At 47.6% G+C, this 19,622-nt stretch overlaps 3 protein-coding genes across 9 annotated transcripts; 2 read left to right on the top strand and 1 right to left on the bottom strand.

Annotated features, from left to right (window-relative positions):
• Positions 1 to 141: 141 nt before the first annotated feature.
• On the bottom strand, positions 142 to 12,189 carry LOC117145837 (axin). 4 transcript variants are annotated; one of them, XM_033311638.1, is made up of 13 exons: positions 11,209 to 12,189; positions 10,424 to 10,614; positions 9,605 to 9,678; positions 4,067 to 4,349; positions 3,778 to 4,010; positions 3,011 to 3,700; positions 2,311 to 2,448; positions 2,095 to 2,191; positions 1,906 to 2,037; positions 1,584 to 1,842; positions 1,380 to 1,524; positions 998 to 1,318; positions 142 to 936 (listed from the first exon to the last, which is right to left on the bottom strand). In XM_033311638.1, exons 4-13 carry the CDS (start codon positions 4,160 to 4,162, stop codon positions 810 to 812), a joined length of 2,238 nt encoding a protein of 745 aa, XP_033167529.1. In that variant the 5' UTR covers positions 4,163 to 4,349; positions 9,605 to 9,678; positions 10,424 to 10,614; positions 11,209 to 12,189; the 3' UTR covers positions 142 to 809. The 4 variants fall into 4 exon arrangements, with proteins under 4 accessions (XP_033167529.1, XP_033167530.1, XP_033167531.1 ...); XM_033311639.1 differs by having other exon boundaries at positions 998 to 1,300; XM_033311640.1 differs by lacking the exon at positions 2,311 to 2,448.
• Positions 12,190 to 12,212: 23 nt separating this feature from the next.
• LOC117145841 (40S ribosomal protein S28) lies at positions 12,213 to 12,688 on the top strand. Its single transcript, XM_033311647.1, has one exon. The coding sequence runs from the start codon at positions 12,447 to 12,449 to the stop codon at positions 12,639 to 12,641; it is 195 nt and encodes a 64-aa protein (XP_033167538.1). The 5' UTR covers positions 12,213 to 12,446; the 3' UTR covers positions 12,642 to 12,688.
• A 124-nt stretch (positions 12,689 to 12,812) lies between these two features.
• LOC117145838 (alpha-1,6-mannosyl-glycoprotein 2-beta-N-acetylglucosaminyltransferase) lies at positions 12,813 to 19,494 on the top strand. Of its 4 annotated transcripts, none has more exons than XM_033311644.1 (10): positions 12,813 to 13,097; positions 15,337 to 15,423; positions 15,502 to 15,630; positions 15,690 to 15,839; positions 15,904 to 16,330; positions 16,390 to 16,535; positions 16,597 to 16,757; positions 17,037 to 17,396; positions 18,143 to 18,357; positions 18,422 to 19,494. In XM_033311644.1, exons 2-10 carry the CDS (start codon positions 15,408 to 15,410, stop codon positions 18,642 to 18,644), a joined length of 1,827 nt encoding a protein of 608 aa, XP_033167535.1. In that variant the 5' UTR covers positions 12,813 to 13,097; positions 15,337 to 15,407; the 3' UTR covers positions 18,645 to 19,494. The 4 variants fall into 4 exon arrangements, with proteins under 4 accessions (XP_033167535.1, XP_033167533.1, XP_033167534.1 ...); XM_033311642.1 differs by having other exon boundaries at positions 12,813 to 13,396; XM_033311643.1 differs by having other exon boundaries at positions 12,813 to 13,396; positions 15,322 to 15,423.
• Positions 19,495 to 19,622: the final 128 nt, after the last annotated feature.

The raw sequence follows: 19,622 nt of genomic DNA, 5'->3' as shown, positions 1-19,622 counted from the left end.
TTCCGGCCAAGGGCCGCCAATAAACCACCCATTGTATCCCAGTATTGGTCGCTGCTGGACTGATCGAGCCCCAAATGAAATGTGCCTAATGGTAGATCGGTAGATGCAATTGACGCAATTACAATACATTGTATAAATACATAAAGTTAAGTGTGTATGCTGTGCTATAGATATACAAAAATAAAACAGATTATCTTTTGATTTTTGTCGAGTTGAATAGAACTTTGTTAATATCATCATATCATCATCATAAAATGCACATTACAAAAATATTAACAAAATTTATTGCAGGCAGTCCGTAGTTAGTAAAAGGTAACAAACAAATCCCAATCGCGGTAAACCCATAAATCTTCCTAATAATGTGACTTTGTGCAGTAGTTCCTAATGATCCCAGCCCCTGGCTGCGGGACTGAAAAGCTTTTCGGACTCTGAACGTACGGCCGCCAAGGTGTCAACATAAAGAGGATCGTTCTCTCCTACCAATAGCTCCGAATATTCTCGTTATGGATTTACAAACGTAGAACCAACCACCACCTTTGTTTGGGTGGCTGGCGAATAGATCAGTTTTTGTTGTACAGAAAAATACATTGCCCCCGCAGAGAGTAGTTTGTGATGCTTACAAAAGCCGGTCGCCCCTACAGATATAGCTTTTGATTTGTCGGAAATAGCTTCTCCAGTTGCTAGCTCTAAGATGCGTACACTTGGTGCGTTCGTTATCGTATTCGTATCTTGCCGAGTGCATGTGCATCAGTGCACCAAGCCACACTCACGATTTGCCTTAATACAAAATCTACGCTAAATGCTTAATATTAATCGGATGGCTTGACAAGACCCATCGCTTTGTCTCCGAATAGCGGCAGTATGTCGGAGTCGTTAACAATCTCTTCATGAATCACTGGACTGTCCGGGTCCTCGCAGTGCGTCTTGAAGAAGAATCTATGGATGCCACAAATTAGTTAGTATGCATTGAGTTCTTCGGTGGACAAGTAGATACTACCTAAAGTGACCTCTTCTGGGCAGATAGTCCTTAAACTGACGCAGGGTTGGCTGAGTACCGGGTATTTTTATCCTGTACGGCACTGGCTCCTCGCAGAACGAGAACACCACGATCGTCTCCGGCGGCTTGGCCGGCAGAGGCGGTGGCTGGTGTGGCAGGCTGATGCTGCCGCCACTGCTGCTGCTGCTGAAGGAGGCCAGTGGCTGTTGCGACAGGTGCTGCATCGGCGGTTGGGCGTATCGACGAGAGCGCCGCGGCTCGTCTTCCAGTCTTCGTTTCGCCTCCTCCAGTTTCGAGGCCGTGCTAGAGCCAGATCGAGAACTTTAGCGGAGTTGTTCGGTTAGTGGGGGGCGGGGTTAGTATTGAAGCCAACTTGACCTACCTCGCATCTTTGTACTTGGTAACAGTGTCGGCCGAGAACATGCTAATGCCACTGTCTGTGTTCATGGAAGGCCATTTGTTTGTCAACTTCCTCGAGCAGGAACTGTGATCCGGCATGGACTTCGAGTGCTTCATTGAGTGTCCGCCTGTGTGTGGATTTTGGTTTAGAAAATCGTGGTTCCCTTAGTCGTTCTGCAAGGCTTACTTAGACTCATGGCGCCATCGCTGACCATTCCGGAATCGTGGGTGGCTGTACGTCGGCGCGACGGTATGGGTGGGCAGGGCGACATCGTTCCCGGCGAGCGGTGCGGCGTTTGGTCCTTCCACACCCGCGACACATGCTGGTCCAGAATGTCTTGGTCGTTGTCTTCGTCCAGTGCAAACTTCTCTCGTATCGCCTCGGCGAAGGCTCGATCGCTGGCACTGGATCTTTCGTTGGTAAGCAGAGCAGCACCGGGATTTCTCTGTTTCGATATGTTGCAGCGTAAGTGAATTGTGTTTTTATCCTATTCCTATCCTAAACTCACCTCGCGAGCTCTTTCCTCCAGGTCTCGCTTTCGCTTCACTTCCTCCAACTTGGGTATCAGCAAGGACACCAGCTCCTCTTCCTTCAGTGGTCTGTGCTCGTTCGAATGTAGTCGTTGTGTGCGAGGTATCACCTGTGAATCAAACAAATTCATAAAGATCACTCCATCGATAATCGTTTCTCCATTTACCTGAAAGGTGTTGGTCTCCTTATTCGCCATCGCGCTCTGGCGGATCGCCTTGCTCTCCGTGGAGCTGTGTCTGCGTTGGATGTACGGGCGACCGTCCCTGAAACGAGAAATCGTTAGTCAGTAAAGCTGTGGATTGGTCTCCACGTTCCGCGTGTCGGGTATCCATCCCAATGGGATATTTAGGGAGACGGCTTTCCTACTGGCACTCCTACTCACATGGAACAGCTGGAGATCGACATTGTGTCGGAATCGGTGCGTCCGCCGGAGCTAACGCTGGCCCTCTCCGAATCAACCCGCGAATTCGGCACATAGGAGGTGTTGGTAGTGCTTGGATTGTACACGTAACCGTGGGCACTACTCGCATGCAGATCGGACCAGGAACACACAGTTTCCATGCAATGGCGCCCAATTGTGTGATCGTGTGTATGTGAGTGGGGGATTCGTCAAGATCCACAAACAAAAATGGTCAAACAAATGAGGAAAACGCAGTGTATATTCATCGAGTCAGTGGTGTAGAGGTAATCATATGTACAATGCATATGCGGGTGGTGTTTGGAGGTCCAATGAGTGTTGTGGGTGGTACGTAGTATATAGTATATAGTATGCGGGTGGGTTCGTGTTTTTGCGTGCGTGTTTTTGTGAGAGCGTTCATGTACATATGTAAAAAGTAAAAGAAACAAATATAACAAATTAGGAGTTAATCACAGAAAATCATCATTAAAAATAAAGAACTTAAGGCAAACATAAGAGTAAGGTGGATCTCGCGTGGTTTCTATATTCTAGTTGAAAGTTCTCCTTTTGAAAGTTAAACTATTGCGTGTCCGATTTCGTTATTTACTAGCTTATATACATCCTAGTCTAAGTTTTGTTATGAACCAAGGGTTAGAGTGGCCAAAAGAGAGCTGAGCTGACTTACCCAGGAGGTCGGATTTCCAGTCTTCTTTTCTGAGTTGCTATTAGTAGGTCCCGCGTGAGGCGAATCGGGTAGTCGGGCGCCCGCGCACCCGCGCCCACGGATCCAGAGCCGAGGGATCCGCCGCCCTCCTGCATCTGCACCTTCTCGAAGTCGTCGCAGAGCGACAGCACCGAGTCCTCGTGCAGCGTGGGCAGCGTGGAGCTGCGGGGCAGTGTGTCGGTGGCGCTGATGGAGCCGCTGGAGCTGGCCGAAGTCGAGGGACCGTACACACTGCCACTGGCACTGCACGTGCCAGCTGGCGGCCCGCTCACGCTGCTCACAGGCAGGTTGATGAAGGCACCCGGCGGCACCAGCTGCTGGAGCTGCTGCTTGCCGGACGCAGTGGTCGGTGGCAGGGCACAGGCGCCCGCGAGGCTGCTGCCGCCGCTGCCACTACTCCCGGCACTTCCCGATCCCGTGGCCCCGCTGCTGGTGCAGCGCTCCTGCTGGGCGGACATTTGCTGGATGTAGAGGATGTACATCTCGGAGCAGAGAAACGTGGGGTAGATGTTGTCGCGGATGGTGACCTCCACATGGCGCTGCATGGGATCGAATATGTGTGGGCTGAGCGGGATCTCGGGGTTCGTCTTGATGGCCTTGATCTGGGCGCGCAGGTCATCGGAGATGGACAGCTGACTCTTGCGCAGGAATCTTTTGCAAGTGGGGGAGGGCGGCAAGGTAAGTGCTCCACCATGACCATTTGGCACTCTTCTAAGCATTCCACTCACCTGTAGATGGCTCCGATTATCTGCTTGATCTTCTCCGGATCCGTCTGCTGCTTGAGGCCCTCGCAGGCGAAGTAGAAGTTGAGGTGGTCGTTGTAGGCGGGCGCCTCCTCCTCCACGTACTTCTTGAAGAGCTCGACCCCATCGCGGTCCTCCAGCAGGTGGTTCAGCGTCCGGGCCCAGTTCAGGTAGGATGGCGACGAATTCTTCGAGGTATCTGCTACCCCTTCGGTCATCTAAGGAATGTTTAGGCTATAGAGGACTTCCTTTTACATTTCACTGATCTAGGCACCTTTTTAACACGGCTCTCTTCTCCGGGTACTGGTGGTCGTGGGCCACTACACTCATTATCATCATGTTTCCGGATTCCCGATGGATGGCCACTCATGCCACTCTAAATTGGCTTCCCACGACGAGCGATCGCTGCTAAATATTTACCTAATGCTACGCTTAAGTTACCAGTTACGATCAACGAACGTGTTCTCGGTTTCAAATCACAAACGCCCGTATTTTACAAATAGCTGGGACATGGAAGATGCGCTCGTTTGCGAATTTGGAAGGCAATTAGACAAGGCCTGCAACAAAAGGAGCACAAAGGAGTGTATAAGAGGGTTTATTCTTCTGATTAAGGCATAATATCAATAGTAAATCAAGTCGTCAAGTTGTAGGTAAGACCCATTTGCAAAAAGTTTAAGAAATGCACAACTGACTACTCTAGTGGCCCACTTTTCCATCCCAGGATCGCTATTTGCGGTGCAGGTATCGAAATCGAAACCGCACTCGTAATTGGAGCCGTAATGAGAATGGGAATGGCAAAGGCAAATCCTCAAGGATGCGGATGCGAAGCCAGAATGAATGACCACTTGGCGGCGACGGCTCTTCGCCTTTCTTCACAAAGGAGGACGCACGCAAATCGGCAAAGTGAGGAGCGGAATCGAATGGCGGCCATTTTGAGGGCGCTTTTGATTGGTTGACGATATCGACCAATGCAGCAGTCGGGGCGCATGGCAAAGGGAGAACGGAAAGGCAAAAGGACAATAATCCATTATGTACAAAATTTGAACACGAAATACGCACACACTCACTCACTCACTCGCTTGCCACTCGGGCACACACCCCAATAAACCCATGCTAAACTCGGGGATGGTGGCGAGGACTCCGCTCCTTTAAAGTCCCCGGCCGCCTCCGGATTCCTCGAGCTGTCTGACGCGTTCGAGAGCAGGCCGAAACTAGAAAGTAAGCACCGCGTCGCGCTTTTGGTAAATCAAAAATATTCCCTTTTCTTCGTTGTTCCTCCTCCCTCCCCTTTGCAATGAGCACTGCTCAGGGCTGGTTGTTCAGCTCTTTTCCGGTTGAAAATTACTCTAAAAGGTGGACAAGTACAAACGAAACCCATTTCAAAGCTAAAAGAATGATATAAGCTGATGATTTAGGTCCAGATCTTGTAGCGAATTATTTAAACATTCATTCAATACATAAACTTCCTTTCCTTTACCTCCATTATTCCGTTTCAATCTCTATCTATCAAATTAAGAACAGATTTACTTTAGGAATACATATACTATATGTACATCTATAGCACTTATAACCATATAGCTAGCTTTCTAGCTGCTGAAATCGGTCATCACTGCATAAGTTTGCCGCCAACAACAGAGCAGCGACAAACACAACAACAAGATGGCACAAAGGACATGAGCAGAGCCTGGCGAGAAGTGGAGAGCAGAAGGGTTTGGGTTAGGGTTCGGGTTTGGCTATGAGTCTGGGCTTTAGCTTGGGCAGCACTTCCCTGCCAGCCATGACTTACGGACACACATACACAGGCGGCGAGCTGATGAAAGGGGATGAAAGCTGCTCTTGTTTGTTTTCGTTGTTTTGAGCAGGCAGGGCCGGGACAACTGGGGAACCGAACAGCCAACAAGCATGAACAAAGCGATAGCGCCGGCGGAGAGCCAAGGAAATTCATCAAAACGCCATTTGCATAGCACTCCATTACGGCGAAAAGAACAAAGAAAGGCACAATTAAAACGCTCGGCACCGCAAAGGAACGCGGCGAAGGACTCGGGAGGCGGCCTGGCGATGGCGGCGCTTTCTAGGAGAAGGACAGCCCACGGCTCGGCCACTTGAGGCCCACATCTCCCCCGTGGCCAAGGCATCCGCTGCACAAAGACAGCGCCAAACAGCAGGGGAAATCGGCACCTCTTTGGTGCATCATCTCGCCATCGTGGCATCCTTTTGCATCCGTTGCATCCTTGCAGCACAGGCCGCGCATCTCAGGACTAACAAGTGCCATCGCCGACATCAAAGATTCGGCTCGACCTTAATGGCGTAATTGCTACTGAAAGCCCCGTAGCTGCTTTCTCTCGGGTCACAAAGAAAGTTAGTTGCCGGCGCCTTTTAAGGCCGCCGCAATGGCGGAATGGAGAAATGGCGAAACGGGGTCCGGAACATTCATCCAGAAGAGGGAATTACCTTTGACTGATGCGAGTGGTTACCTAAGCGGTTTCACAATCACTCAAGGAATACTTAAAAGGGCTACAGCTTTTCCAAATTCTACAACTTGTCGTGGTTCTTGGAACTAAAGAACTTGCGTGTTCTTTCTACTTACTAAAGGTAATATGCGTACTTCACAAACATTTTTATTCTTAGAACTGACAAGATCAATTATTAGTTTAATTATAAAAGGATATTCGAGTACAATCTTGCTCTTTTGTGCAAAAACCTATACTAAGTTTAGTTTTATTTAACCAGGAACGCTATGATTTTTAAGTAAAAGTTCACACTGCAGCACATGCTTGGTATTATTATGGTTACAAAAAAATAATATAATAATAATAATAAATATCATACAAATCTACAAGTCCAAGATAGACTCTATAGAATAGTAACCTAAACCAATTCGTTAAACTATTTTTCCAAATTGGATAGAGAAAAGGGTTTTAATCAAAGTTTTGAAGGATAACGACATTGTTCACAACTGATTATCCATGTTGTTTGCCAATCTAATTGAATGTATATTGAAAAAACCAGGAAAAGAAAGGGGTTTCGCATCAACGACATCAGTTAAAGTAAGACAGGAGCATTTGGCAGTTGATTTCATTTCGATTTGAATATAATAATGGTCTCCTGCTAAACTATTATCCTTATAAATATGCCACCGGTGAATGGTTACTCTCTCAAGCCCAAAACCCACAACAATCCTATTGAGTAATCTGTTTTCGGAAGCCATGAAGACATGGTCCGCCCGATAAACGAATGGATTACAAATTGAAGGCACTCGGAGTTAAAGTTCAACCCCCGGCGAAGGAAGGACTGGCAGCGGCAACTAGTTTGTTTCATTGTTGTGCGGATGCAGTTGAACGGAAATTATGAAATAATTAAATAAATCCTTATTGATTTTGCTGCGAGCGAATGCCGAGCCGAGGAACAACAATGAAATATGAGCAGACCCTCTCGAGGGCAGATGATGATGATGATTTTTCTATCCCTATTAGATTGAGTACGCCTCGCCGGATAATTCTTTCCATTCTTTTCAAGTTATAAGTTCCGATGATTGGCAGGTAAGTCTAGCGTGAGATGAGGGCTTCCCATCCAGCGACATGCCGGAGGCTACAGATACTGCTCTGCCCAGGGTTTCCCTGCGAACGGTTGCCCAGGTGCCCAGTGCCAGGAGCCCTCGAAGGATTTGGCTTAGTTTCCTTCCAAGCGAAGGATCCCAACCGCAGGTATGCTGCGGCACAACGCACGACACTAAATCACCTTTGATGCATCCACAATGCCGCGACAGGTTGCTCACTTCGGATCCGCGCGACCTTTCGGATTACTATCGCCACTAATTGTTGACAATTCTCGACACGAGCCACGGAGCGCAGGGATTCGGTGACAATGCCTTGACAAGCGGAAAGTCAAACTGAACGAGTGCCCGCGTCCCGAGCTGCGATTATGAATCCGAATCCTCCTCCAGCGTTGACAGCGATGGCAGATTTCACCCTGCCAGCCACGTATGTGCGCCCATGCCGAGCAGCCAGAGTACATAAACCATTTCGGGGTTGCGCTTCCTGGCCAGCCCTCCGCTGCCGCATCCTCCGCTTGATCCTCATCCTCGCGCGCACCCACCCACAGCCTCTCCCATTCACAATTGTTGCATGCGGACAGCGAGTATGGCGCTTACGTCGTTTATGTACGGAAATCGAACTTAATCGGTGAGCACATCGACACTCAGGGAAAAATCTAGTACTTCAATAATTCAACACGAGACTGGAATATACAAATTGTACATATCCGTACGTCACCATTATCAATCAACGATTAGAGCTCTTGAGTTCTATATGCCAGATTGTAACTATATCGTAACTTGTAAAACTGATGAATGAACAATGGCTTACTTTTTGGTAAACTAGTTACAATGTATACAGCGAGCAAGGTCTTAAAAATGACTAAAGAATTTGTGGCTTAAAAGTTGCTTAACCACTACAAAATAGTTTATTTACGAGCAATTTAACAATCTGAGGCACTCAAACGAACTTATGCTTTCTGTACTCGACTGCACTTTGATTCTGAAACTCACTATACATGTTGGTGATTTAAGAAGGAATACATCCATTCCGAGGATCTTTTTTCGTAGTGGAGGACTACTGCCCCTCTTAGATCCCGACCAGCTGTTGATGGACTGCCCTGCGGAGGAGCAGGAGTGCGAGTGGCGGCGCAGGGACGACCTCCAACATGATGATGCTCCATGTACATTGTACAACAGCACACAAAGGATGTTCTTTTCAGAGTGTCCGTGGTTGCGGCGGAGCAAGCGAGACGGCAGCAGGCGAATAGGAGTCATTGTGTGCAACCAATATGCGCAGGTCCAGATTGAGTCCCCAGACCCCAGACCCTGGTCCCCCATTCTATACCCTGCTGCCTAAGCCCAGACCAAATCCTGGCCCACTGCCAGAGTGCCAAGGCAAAGGAAGGACCAGACGCCCGCCCGTTCTTATTGTACATAAACAGAGCAGCGGAGTTGCGTTCGCATTGTAGTCCTTTCTGAAAGCCGAGGGGTGGGGCAAGGGTTGAGATGGAAGACCCACCTCCGGAGTCCGATTCCTCCCCTAAACGCAAATGTGGAAATTATTTTCGAATAAGTTTGAAAACAATACGGAGGGAGGGGCGACCGGCGGCAGCCTCGTTTGTTTCTAATGAGGTTAAGACCGCCATTGCTCAACCAACCGCCCGATGAACGGCGTCTGATGGCGGTCTAGACTCCTCGCCGGCATGCTCTGGCCTGGCAAACTGGGGGAAACACGGCCACTACTCACTGCGGCTGCGAGTATTGCCGAAGGTCAATAGTGGCACTTTGTGCGCGGCAAAAGTTGCCAGCATAGGCGGAAAAGTTCAGCGCGGAAGCGCCCACTTTTCAGGTGCAACGCCCATTGCAAGGACACCGAAGGATGCACTTGGGCGCGGTCAACTGTTGCTCCTCTTCGGGACAAAGGAAACTTATTCCAGCACGGAGGCGACAATGCAAGTCCTTAATCACTGTGCTGCAGCCCAATAAACAATAGTGAAATCATGGTATACTCTTTGCACTAAAAGGGTTTTTCAATTGAGTAAGTTATAAACGTGATCAGATAGTTTCGGAAGAAAAGCCAATTAAAAAGGCCTAACACTGGATTAAAACCCTTCAGGATGTCATGATTATTAAGTTTCGAGAAATGCAAAAGGACCTAAGTATATCAATGGAAATCAGTTTTTCATACTAGTTCATCTTTCTGAGATTCTCGCATGGAATCGCAGTTGTCTTAAACTTTAAAACCATTAATAAAGTAAAAATAAGCTGTATACTCACATATGTAATTTGCATAAAAAATTCAACATGAAATCAAGGGAAGATATTGGTATTCCGAATGGTTCCAGTAGTTCCTGAAAAAATAGTGGCGAGAAAAGATTAGTGCAATTGAAACCATTTTGGAATAAATTTAGACAATCAATTACTAAAATATTCGTTCGAAAGACTAATGTTGTAAAAATGTAGTTAAGAGTTTGGAAAAACAAGAGATTATAGCCATTAGAATCCATTTGGTATGAATTAAGGATAAATGCTAAAGTTAAAGGTTTTTCTAAAGAAAAACATTATGGAATAGGTTCGGCTAGTTAAAAAAATTATTAACACTTCTGCTCTGTAGATATTAGGCAAGCTATATACATAAGGCTATGATCAACAATCAGTTGGGAGAAAAGAGATTTGACTATTGGGAATATTTGGCTTCGCCAAGAAAGTATGTCAAAAATAATGAAAATTATTTTAAGAAAAATCTTTAGACTCATGCATCATGCAAAAAATTAAACAAAATAACTTTTTTATATGCCATTCATAAATAATGCATCAAAGATAAAGTTGGAAGGTATGTTAATAGAGATCTAAAATTTTTAAATATTCTTTTTGTCTCAGTATAAAGAAATTTACATTTGAGAACCCAAATCGAATTAGTTTGCAATACAGCTAACTTTAAATCAATAAGTAGCAACCACCCAAGTGCCTTCTTTTTCAATAAGCCACACATATTAGATTTATGGGGGAGAAAATATTTCTCGCACGGGTGCATCCAATAAACGCCTAAATAAATGTAAAGAATGCTTTGAATATAAAGGGTGTTAGAACACTAACCGATTAAACTCAAGTGAGAAATGGCCAACGCTTGAGAACATATCAATCCAAAGCGCTGTGAGTCCTTTAAGATGGTTGAATCTTTGATGTCCGGTTGGTAGAAATGTTTAAGCGCTTCACTTAATTACTCTTATTCGCATAAATTCCTATTTACGTAGCTTATATTACAGTTGATGCAGTACATTCAGTACCTGAAAGCAGAGGAAGGGTAATTTGTTAAAAAGGAAACATTATATATTGACAATATACTACAAGCCAAGTGTTAATATAAAGGGTTTTGATAATAAATAAATTGGTTAATTAAGTTAAAATATATCTACAGTTTATAAAGGAAACCCATTGGCACAGACACCTCAGAAAATGGGATTATCAATGAAATGTGCTTCAAACTAATTAATTAGGCAATATTTTAGTTGGATGATTACAATTTTTTGCACACTGATCAGGTATCTTCCTTAGATTTAATGAAATATATTGCATAAAGTTACTATTACTTCAAAATTTATGCTCATATTTCATACAAAGGATCATTCAAATTGCTATTAATATTTGGGATATTAGATATACGTGAATAAATCCTCTCATCCATTGAAATCCCTTGATACAACTAGATCATTAATCAGACTTATGTTGTGCATATATACAAATGTAAAATCTGTGCCTTTCTTAAAGTATTAATGTTAGTCCTTAAGTTAGTTATGCAAATCCGATAATCCACAAACTGCGTGAGAAAGTTATAGCATTAGTTATGGATTGTGCAGGGGAATTCCAAGAGCAGTACTTACCCTTAGATTCGTGTATCCTCAGCTTCACTCAATTGGGATGGCAGACGACTGATCCTGGCGGCCCTGGCTCCAATCTTCGATGGCGGTGACGATGGCAATGGCGATGACGAGGTGGGTTTGGACGGGTGTAATTTGATTGTAGCTTTAACGGCTGGACGCTTCGATTTCAATTGCAACTTAGCTTTCAATTTCGATTTCAATTTCAACTTCAATTTCGATATCGACGAGGATGCTTTCATTTTGATTAGTGTGCTCAACGAGAGGGACGCGTGACTAACAATTAATGGAAGGACGATTTGTGGAGTTCAACAAACAAGCAAACGTAAACAAGAGAGTGTGGTTAACAAGGCGCAGGCACGATGACCGGACTAAATGCTAAACAAGGCTGCAGATCCTCTCCTCGCGCACGGATCCCGATCCTCTCCTCTCCTCTGCTCTCCGCAACTCAAGTGGGCTGGCCCGAGGGCATGTCCTATCCTATCCTATCCCGATGTCTGAGCCTGCCTGCTGTACACGAAGGCTGTATGTCTCTTAGCTTCCTGCTTCGCCAGGAGCAGTCATCCTCGTCCGCTGGCAACTGTGGGCTCTCCGCGGGGAGAAAATCGTGCTGGAGCGCCGCCCTCTAGAGCATTTCGGCGTCTCCAGGCTCCTGCACTGTGGGAAATCCGTGTTCGGTGGCCTTTCCACTCAGTTCTGCACCATTTGGGCACTTTTCCGTCTGCTGCTTCTTTATTTTGTGTATTTTGTTGCTGTTGCCTCCGCTGGTTGTGGGTGCTGCTGCTGCTGCCGTTCTATTTTCATGGACGTATCACTGCGGGCCGCTGTGCGCCGAGTCTTCGGAACGCGCACACTCTTTCAGGGCTTCGTGGCGCCGCTAATTCAGTGGTAAATAATAGATTTATTGAATGGCAAAACAAAATGTAGTTCGACACAAATGTTAGACGGCGAGACGAACGATTACATGCTAGAGTTGCGTGGTTCGAAATCGAACTGGTTCGATAGCTGGCCTCGGGGATGCCAACTCGTTTGCCCCACACTATGAAAGGCGGCAGCTCGTTTTTAAGTAAGATTACGGTTCGCGTCCGCACTTATGTTGCACTACAAGGCCTACAGGTGGCGCCAGGGATGATAGTAGGGTGGAAGGGCTTCTTATTTTCACCGATTGGCATGGCAGCAGCAATCACAGCTTCAAATTCAAATCTTTTATTGTCAAACAATTCTCGAATTTCGTATTCAGCATGGACAAGCCTCAGTACGCTCGCGTGGTCAAGATCATTGGACGCACTGGATCCCAGGGGCAGTGCACCCAGGTGCGGGTGGAGTTCCTCGGCGACCAAAGCCGCCAGATTATTCGCAATGTCAAAGGACCTGTTCGCGTAGGCGACATCCTGTCGCTGCTGGAAACTGAACGCGAAGCCAGGAGACTGCGCTAATTTACTAATCACACCTGTTTGATTCACCAAATCAAGTTAATAAACAATTTTGTTTGTTTAAATTTTAAATCCCAAACTATCGACTTCCTATCGCTGAGCTATCGATTGTAGCCACCGCTACCCCGAACAGCTGTTTGTGTTGATTCCGATTCCGCGAGACACTCGGATACAGATACTCACGCTCAGATACTCAGTTACTCAGCTACTCAGATACCCGTTCGCAGCGGACGGCCGAGCTGAGATACTCGATCGCGAGCTTGTTGTTGGCCCAGCCAGGCGAAAGTGAAAACGGAACGCCCAGATGAACGCCGAATAAATCAAGCGAAGTAGCAACAAAAGCGGGAAATGTGAAAATGCGCGCGGCAGTGGGTTGAAGCGAGACGGGTAGAGCTAGAGCGATGCCCGTTTGCCCGCTGTGCGTGTGTGTGTGTGCAGCGGCGGCCGTAGCAGCTGCTGGTATGTGTGTGTACCGCAAGTGCAGGAGCCTGCCTTGCAAAAACAAAAGCGAGTGCGAAAAGAACAGCAAACAGGACTAAAAGTGACGGATTCGATTCCCCGGGGAATCCCCCGCATTAGTGCATAATCCGAAATGCGCGGAAAAGCGAACGAAAGCTGCGAATTCGATACACTGCTGCACTTGGACTGTTCGGGGCGCTCTGAAAAATCGATTGGCCGCAAGGAAAGTGGCGACCGCGACATAATGCAGCCTTTGGGCTCCTTCGAGGCAGCTGCACTGCGCGAAAAGTCCAGCAAAGGTGAGTGCGGCCAGCCGGGACAATTGAAGCAACAAAAGGCCAAAGATTGTCGTTAAAGTCGACCCATAAAAAGTGGGCGAATAAACAATGCAAAGCGTACGGCGTTTGTGTTTGTTTGTTTTGGTTTTTTGCCTTCGCTTTCGGCACGTCAATTTTCGCCACTTATTTCGTAACAACTAAACCGAAAATACCTGTTCACCCCACGCCCCCTGCCACCGCCCTCCGCCCACAGACACACCCAAAAAAAAGTGCCTGCATTTGCGAGTAGTGGTGGTTCCTACACCGCAAGAAATTAAAGTTATTCACTTAAATACAAAATCCTATGCATTATACATTTTTCATTCATAAGTAAAGTAAACAAAGTCAATGAACTTTTAACTGCTGCTGCAAGCGCTCATTCATAGAAACTAGCTTAAATGGTGAATATCCATTAGGTTTTCCAACTTCACAATCACTTTCTAAGTGGAATCCGTAACTCCGCTCAGTGTACTGCTATTCCTAGACCTTTTCCGCACCGCCTTTCATTCCCTGAATTTCAAAGTCGCGTTCGGTCGTCCGTCAATTGGCCCACTTACAATTTATTAATAAAGGGGCCGAGTCATTAATGTTCATTGATTTTCCGCACTTAAGTGCGTCAGATTGACGTTACCAGGAAACATGGTAATTAGTGGCCCCTGACACAAAGGGGCCTGATTAGCTATTCCGCCGGAGTGGGAGTCCTGAGATCGGGAACTCCACTATTCCGCTGGCTTGGATTCGCAGTCAGTAGGGTTTCGTATCCCAAACTCATTCGTAGTTGCACATTCCAGGGAACTTCGCATGTGACTTGGTTCTGGAATGTCCACTTGTGAATCGAAACTGCTTTCAACTGGCGGCAACGTGACTCCAAAGCAAACTAGTTAGGTTTCGCGGAAAAGCTGTAAAAACTACATACATATTATTTGCAGTGCCTCATTTTCAAATATCGTATTTGGTTCCTCATGTGAGTAGTTAGGGCTCGGTGGAATTTTTATAGTTATACATATAAGTACATATTCGTATGTAGCTTATTATTTAGTTTCGACCTTGAGCAACATCGCTGATATGAGCTAATTTCATTATTCTGCTCAGAATAAAGTGTGCTCCATATGTGTAAATACAAGGGTACTTTAATATTGTATAGCTGTCTGCAGCTAACATTCTACACAGCGAGAAATCATCACTAGCATGTTACTCATGGTTGGTGGAATCATCACTTAACTCTATAAGATGATTACAGCACAGCTCCAAATGGGTCACTGCGATTGCATCCGAAAACGCCCCCAAATAGAGCAGCAAACTTGCACATCATAGCTACGATGTTGCAAGATTCTAGTGCTAGTAACTAGTTGCTATAGTGGGTATTATCTAGTTCTTTCCCGATTCTGCCACACAATTGCGCTTCCTCGAGGCAAAGGCGTTCCACTTGTGAAATTTCGCTGAGCCGCCCGCCGCCGAATCTATTTTTACGCCAATTGACGCGAGGCCGCGGATTTGTGATTTCAGAATTGAGATTTCAGACGCGGTCCGCCCACTCGGCAGGCTATCTCGCCTCCACACGGCGTCCATGTGCTCCTCCACTCCGCCCCGCCCCGTCCACCCAGCGCCATTCATCTGGCGAGCTGTGAGCCTCCGCCGCTAATTAAACTCAAGTGCCCAGTGCCCAAGCACGGATTCCACTCGTTACTCTTCTGATTAGCATTCCCATGCCGAGCTCCATTGTGCGCTCTGGAGAACCTGATCTCATCGAAGCCTATATAAAAGATATTCCATCTTAATCTTACTTCTAAATTATGTTGGATTCCTCCACAAACAAGGCGAAAGTTCTTTGTGGTGGTGTGCTTTTGTATAAAAGGTTATCTTCTATAGAATCATTCGAATCATAGGAATGTACATACTATCATTAGCTCCACCAATTCCAGATGCCGAGATGAAGGCGCTCCCCCAGTGAAGAGCCAGCAGTTACTCGAATCCGGAAGCGAGGAGCGACGAGATGTCGAAAATGAGGGGTAAGTGTAATTTGAATCGAGTTCCCGGTGTGGAAAAGCCAGCCTTGCTAAATCCATTGAATATTTGCCATTGAACAGGTCGCATTCTGATCCCACTGCCCAATACCGGAGCGATGGGTCGCAAGCGCAACAACTTCTACATGCGGAGTCTGTTCCTGCTGGCCCTGGGCATCTTTGGCCTGCTCCAGTACAACAACTTCAACTATCGTAAGTAGTAGACGCCAGTTACTCGCATTACCATTACTAAACCTTGAATCCTGGTGCAGTGGACTCGCGGGACAATGTGCTGGGCGACGCGGTGACCAACGACTCGGACGACGCCATCCTGGCCATGGTGCCCGCCACCCTGCACAAGTATCTGACGCCCCACTCGCGCAATCACAGCGCCTCGGGAGCAGGAGCTCTCAACGGAGCGGGTAAGCCTGCAGCGAGTTAGCCACGATAGTGAGATGGTTTAACTGGATTCGAATCACCCTCTAGCCCTGCTCCTGAACGCCAGTAGTCCGGGAGCAGCTACTGCCAGCACCATCAGCTTCGACGTGTACCATCCTCCGAATATCACCGAGATCAAGCGCCAGATTGTGAGGTACAACGACATGCAGATGGTGCTCAACGAGGACGTCTTTGGACCGCTGCAGAACGACTCTGTGATAATCGTGGTGCAGGTGCACACGAGGATCACCTACCTGCGCCACCTGATCGTCAGCCTGGCGCAGGCCCGGGACATCTCGAAGGTGCTGCTGGTGTTTTCGCACGACTACTACGACGACGACATCAACGACCTGGTGCAACAGATCGACTTCTGCAAGGTGATGCAGATCTTCTATCCGTACTCCATTCAGACGCATCCTAACGAGTATCCCGGCGTGGATCCCAACGACTGCCCGCGGAACATCAAAAAGGAGCAGTGCGTATTGGCCATCGGTAGGCAGGGCAGGGCGTTGCTACAAGTATCCCTCGTTCCAGAGCTCTGATCACCAACTGCAACAATGCGATGTACCCCGATCTCTATGGCCACTATCGGGAGGCGAAGTTCACGCAGACGAAGCACCACTGGATCTGGAAGGCCAACCGGGTGTTCAACGAACTGGAGGTGACCCGCTATCACACAGGTCAGAGCAGAGAGCACTCTGATTTACTACTATGCCTTACTAAACCATTCAATGTTCACAGGACTGGTGCTGTTCCTCGAAGAGGACCACTACGTGGCCGAGGACTTCCTGTACCTGCTGGCCATGATGCAGCAACGCACCAAAGACTTGTGCCCCCAGTGCAACGTGCTGTCCCTGGGCACCTATCTCAAGACCTTCAACTACTACACGTACCACAGCAAGGTGAGCAGCGGAGCAGGGTGGTCCAGTGCCCATAAGTGCTAGCCCATCTTATGTATATCCTTCAAGCTTCCGTTGCTACAGAACACATTCATTCAAAGCGCATCCAAGCCATCCATTGTCGGGAGTCGGATGGCCAGCCAGGAGGGGCAAGGAGTTGCCCTGATGGCTACTGGCCATTCGATCGTAGACCCACACGCACACACACTTGTGTTTAAGCTCACCATCTGACTATTGTAATTTACCATTTGTATCTGTTCTATTCCGAATTCTGGCACGCAGACTAACAAGAAATCCTATGCTTCCTCGCTGATCTCGACAAACAGTCTATTAGGATACAATAGGAATAACAATAGAAACTCTGTGCAATTAGCTGTGTCGTCCTCTTACTCCTCCTCATCATCTGCGCAATCACCACCGCCATCCAAAGTCTATGTGGGCGACACATCTGACAACCAGAGAGCCAGTGACTCCAGTAGCAGGCGGGGCAACCTCATCAACACTGTCACCGCCACAGCCACCGCCACCGCCGCCACATCCGACACCAGCAATAACGAGCAAAGTAGCCATAGCAGCAGCAAAAATGGTGCACAAACATGGAACTATCATGTCCTGCCGTCATTGTATTCCGTCTATCAGAAGGTAGCGACACCGCCGGACTCCTGTCCAAGGGCTCCCGGCTAACCACCGCACCAGCCGCTCCCAGCTGCTCCCAGCTCCTCCGTATCATCCCACCCGATCCACCCCGATCCACATCCCTGTTTGCGTAGCTAGTCGGTCCCCGTTTACCATTCTTTGTTGCATACGCTCCATCCATTTACGCTTTGGCAATATGTTCTGCATGATCTGTTCTATCCTGTATACGCTATCATCCAGTTGGCAGCGATGGGAAATGAGTGAACTATTGGAACAGCCCATCCAACTCCTCTGAAGCCATCTAAGTACTAGCTGCCCATCGCTGCCACCATGTTGTAATCGTTGTGTTTAATTGTACTTGTCTATGTGTCTGTGTTGGCATGCCACATCTCCGCCCCAATCCGCTCCTGATCGCGATTCCATCTGCCAGATGCACGCCCGCGTACGCACCGCGAAGATCGACAGGCAGAGCATCGTGAATGACTATCGCAAGGTATTTGGTATGGCGCGCACTGTACTCTGTACCACCCCCGCAAATCCGGCTTACGCACTTTGAATCCGCCTAGTGGTTAGTCCAGGACGAAGACGTAGCGAGTGCCCGTGGAGAGCGGAATCCGAACGACGCGGAAATTTGAAATTTGCATGCCTCCACTCCCTTCAACCTTACCCTTTGCTAATCCGTTTTCTATATTGTTGCTTGCCCCATTATTTTGTGCATTGTGCTTGGTTGACCTGGTTCTTCTCTTCGGCAGGTGGAGGTCATGCCCTGGGTCAGCAGCAAGCACAACATGGGCTTCGCCTTCAATCGCACCACCTGGTCGAACATCCGGAAGTGCGCCCGCCACTTCTGCACCTACGATGACTACAACTGGGACTGGTCCCTGCAGCACGTTTCGCAGCAGTGTCTGCGGCGAAAGCTGCACGCCATGATTGTCAAGGGGCCGCGAGTCTTTCACATTGGAGAATGGTGAGCAGGATGACCCCTGTCGTCCAACGAGCGGCATAGTAATCCGTATCCTCCACCCTTTCAGCGGCGTTCACCACAAGAACAAGAACTGCGAGTCCAACCAGGTGATCTCGAAGGTGCAGCACGTGCTGCGCATAGCCCGCAACTCGCACCAGCTCTTCCCGCGCTCCCTCACCCTCACGGTGCCCAGTCTGATGAAGAAGTCCAAGCTGCGCAAGGGCAACGGCGGCTGGGGCGACATGCGGGATCACGAGCTGTGCCTCAACATGACGCTGGCCACGAGGTAAGGCCGGGGAGCCCACGGAACGGAAACCAATCAGTCAGTAGCAAGGAAGCCTAGCTCATAGCGTTATCTAAGTAGGATTATTAAGCAGTAGCCTTAGTCACTGTAAACGAACATTCAGCAAGTACTCTGCATCAGCTAACTAACCGAAAATAATCAAAGCCAGAAGGCAGAAGCCGGAAGCCAGAAGGCAGGAGCCGGAAACCGGAAGCCAGAAGCCCAAAGACCCTCGCCTCGGGCGCTGCACAACTCATACTATAAGTAACCCTCTAGTCACACATTCAAATGGAATCGCCGTGTTGTTGCAACCTCCAACCTTGTGCCGTTCGCCCTTCAGTTCGTCGATCATCACTGGAAGTGTTTAGGCTCCGTCCAGATCCGAGGATCGACAGAGTTCCGAGCGACGGGGCGGCAATCCTCCCAACTGAAACCAGAAACTAAACCTACGAATACTAGCGATAGACTATATACATACATATGTACTAACTCGTATCCCCAGATTGTGCCGAAGCCGTTTCGCAAGCGGCCAATTAACTTGAGTCTAGATCTAGAGGCAGCAAATCGCATAAACTAGTCATAGCAATGTACCACAGCACATGCGCTATAATACATCATAGATCAAACTTTTGATATATCTACGAGCCTACGTTTTAAGCCTGTACATAGAGGAATTGCGTTGTATACATCACATAAGGTCTTTTTATGATATAAACGCGGAACTAATGTAATTTGTTATTTTTTAATCGTTAGTCCAAAGCGCTTTTATGTATTAGGAATTTTGATTAATCGAACGAATAATCCTAGTGAATAAACGCCAAGTAAATGCTCTACCAGTATATACTTTAAAAACAAGACCATTGTGTTTCATTCGCCTAAGAATTGCACTTATCAGCGTTCAAAAGTGGCGCGAAATGTAGCAACAATCGATAACCACCGGTAGCCGGTGCTATCGAACTGCCCGTGCGTTGCTCAACACAGGCAG

The sequence above is a fragment of the Drosophila mauritiana genome, chromosome 3R, assembly GCF_004382145.1.
Source record: "Drosophila mauritiana strain mau12 chromosome 3R, ASM438214v1, whole genome shotgun sequence".
NCBI lineage: Eukaryota > Metazoa > Arthropoda > Insecta > Diptera > Drosophilidae > Drosophila > Drosophila mauritiana.
The sequence above is the reverse complement of the archived record's forward strand: the minus strand, read 5'-3'. Positions and strand labels throughout refer to the sequence as shown.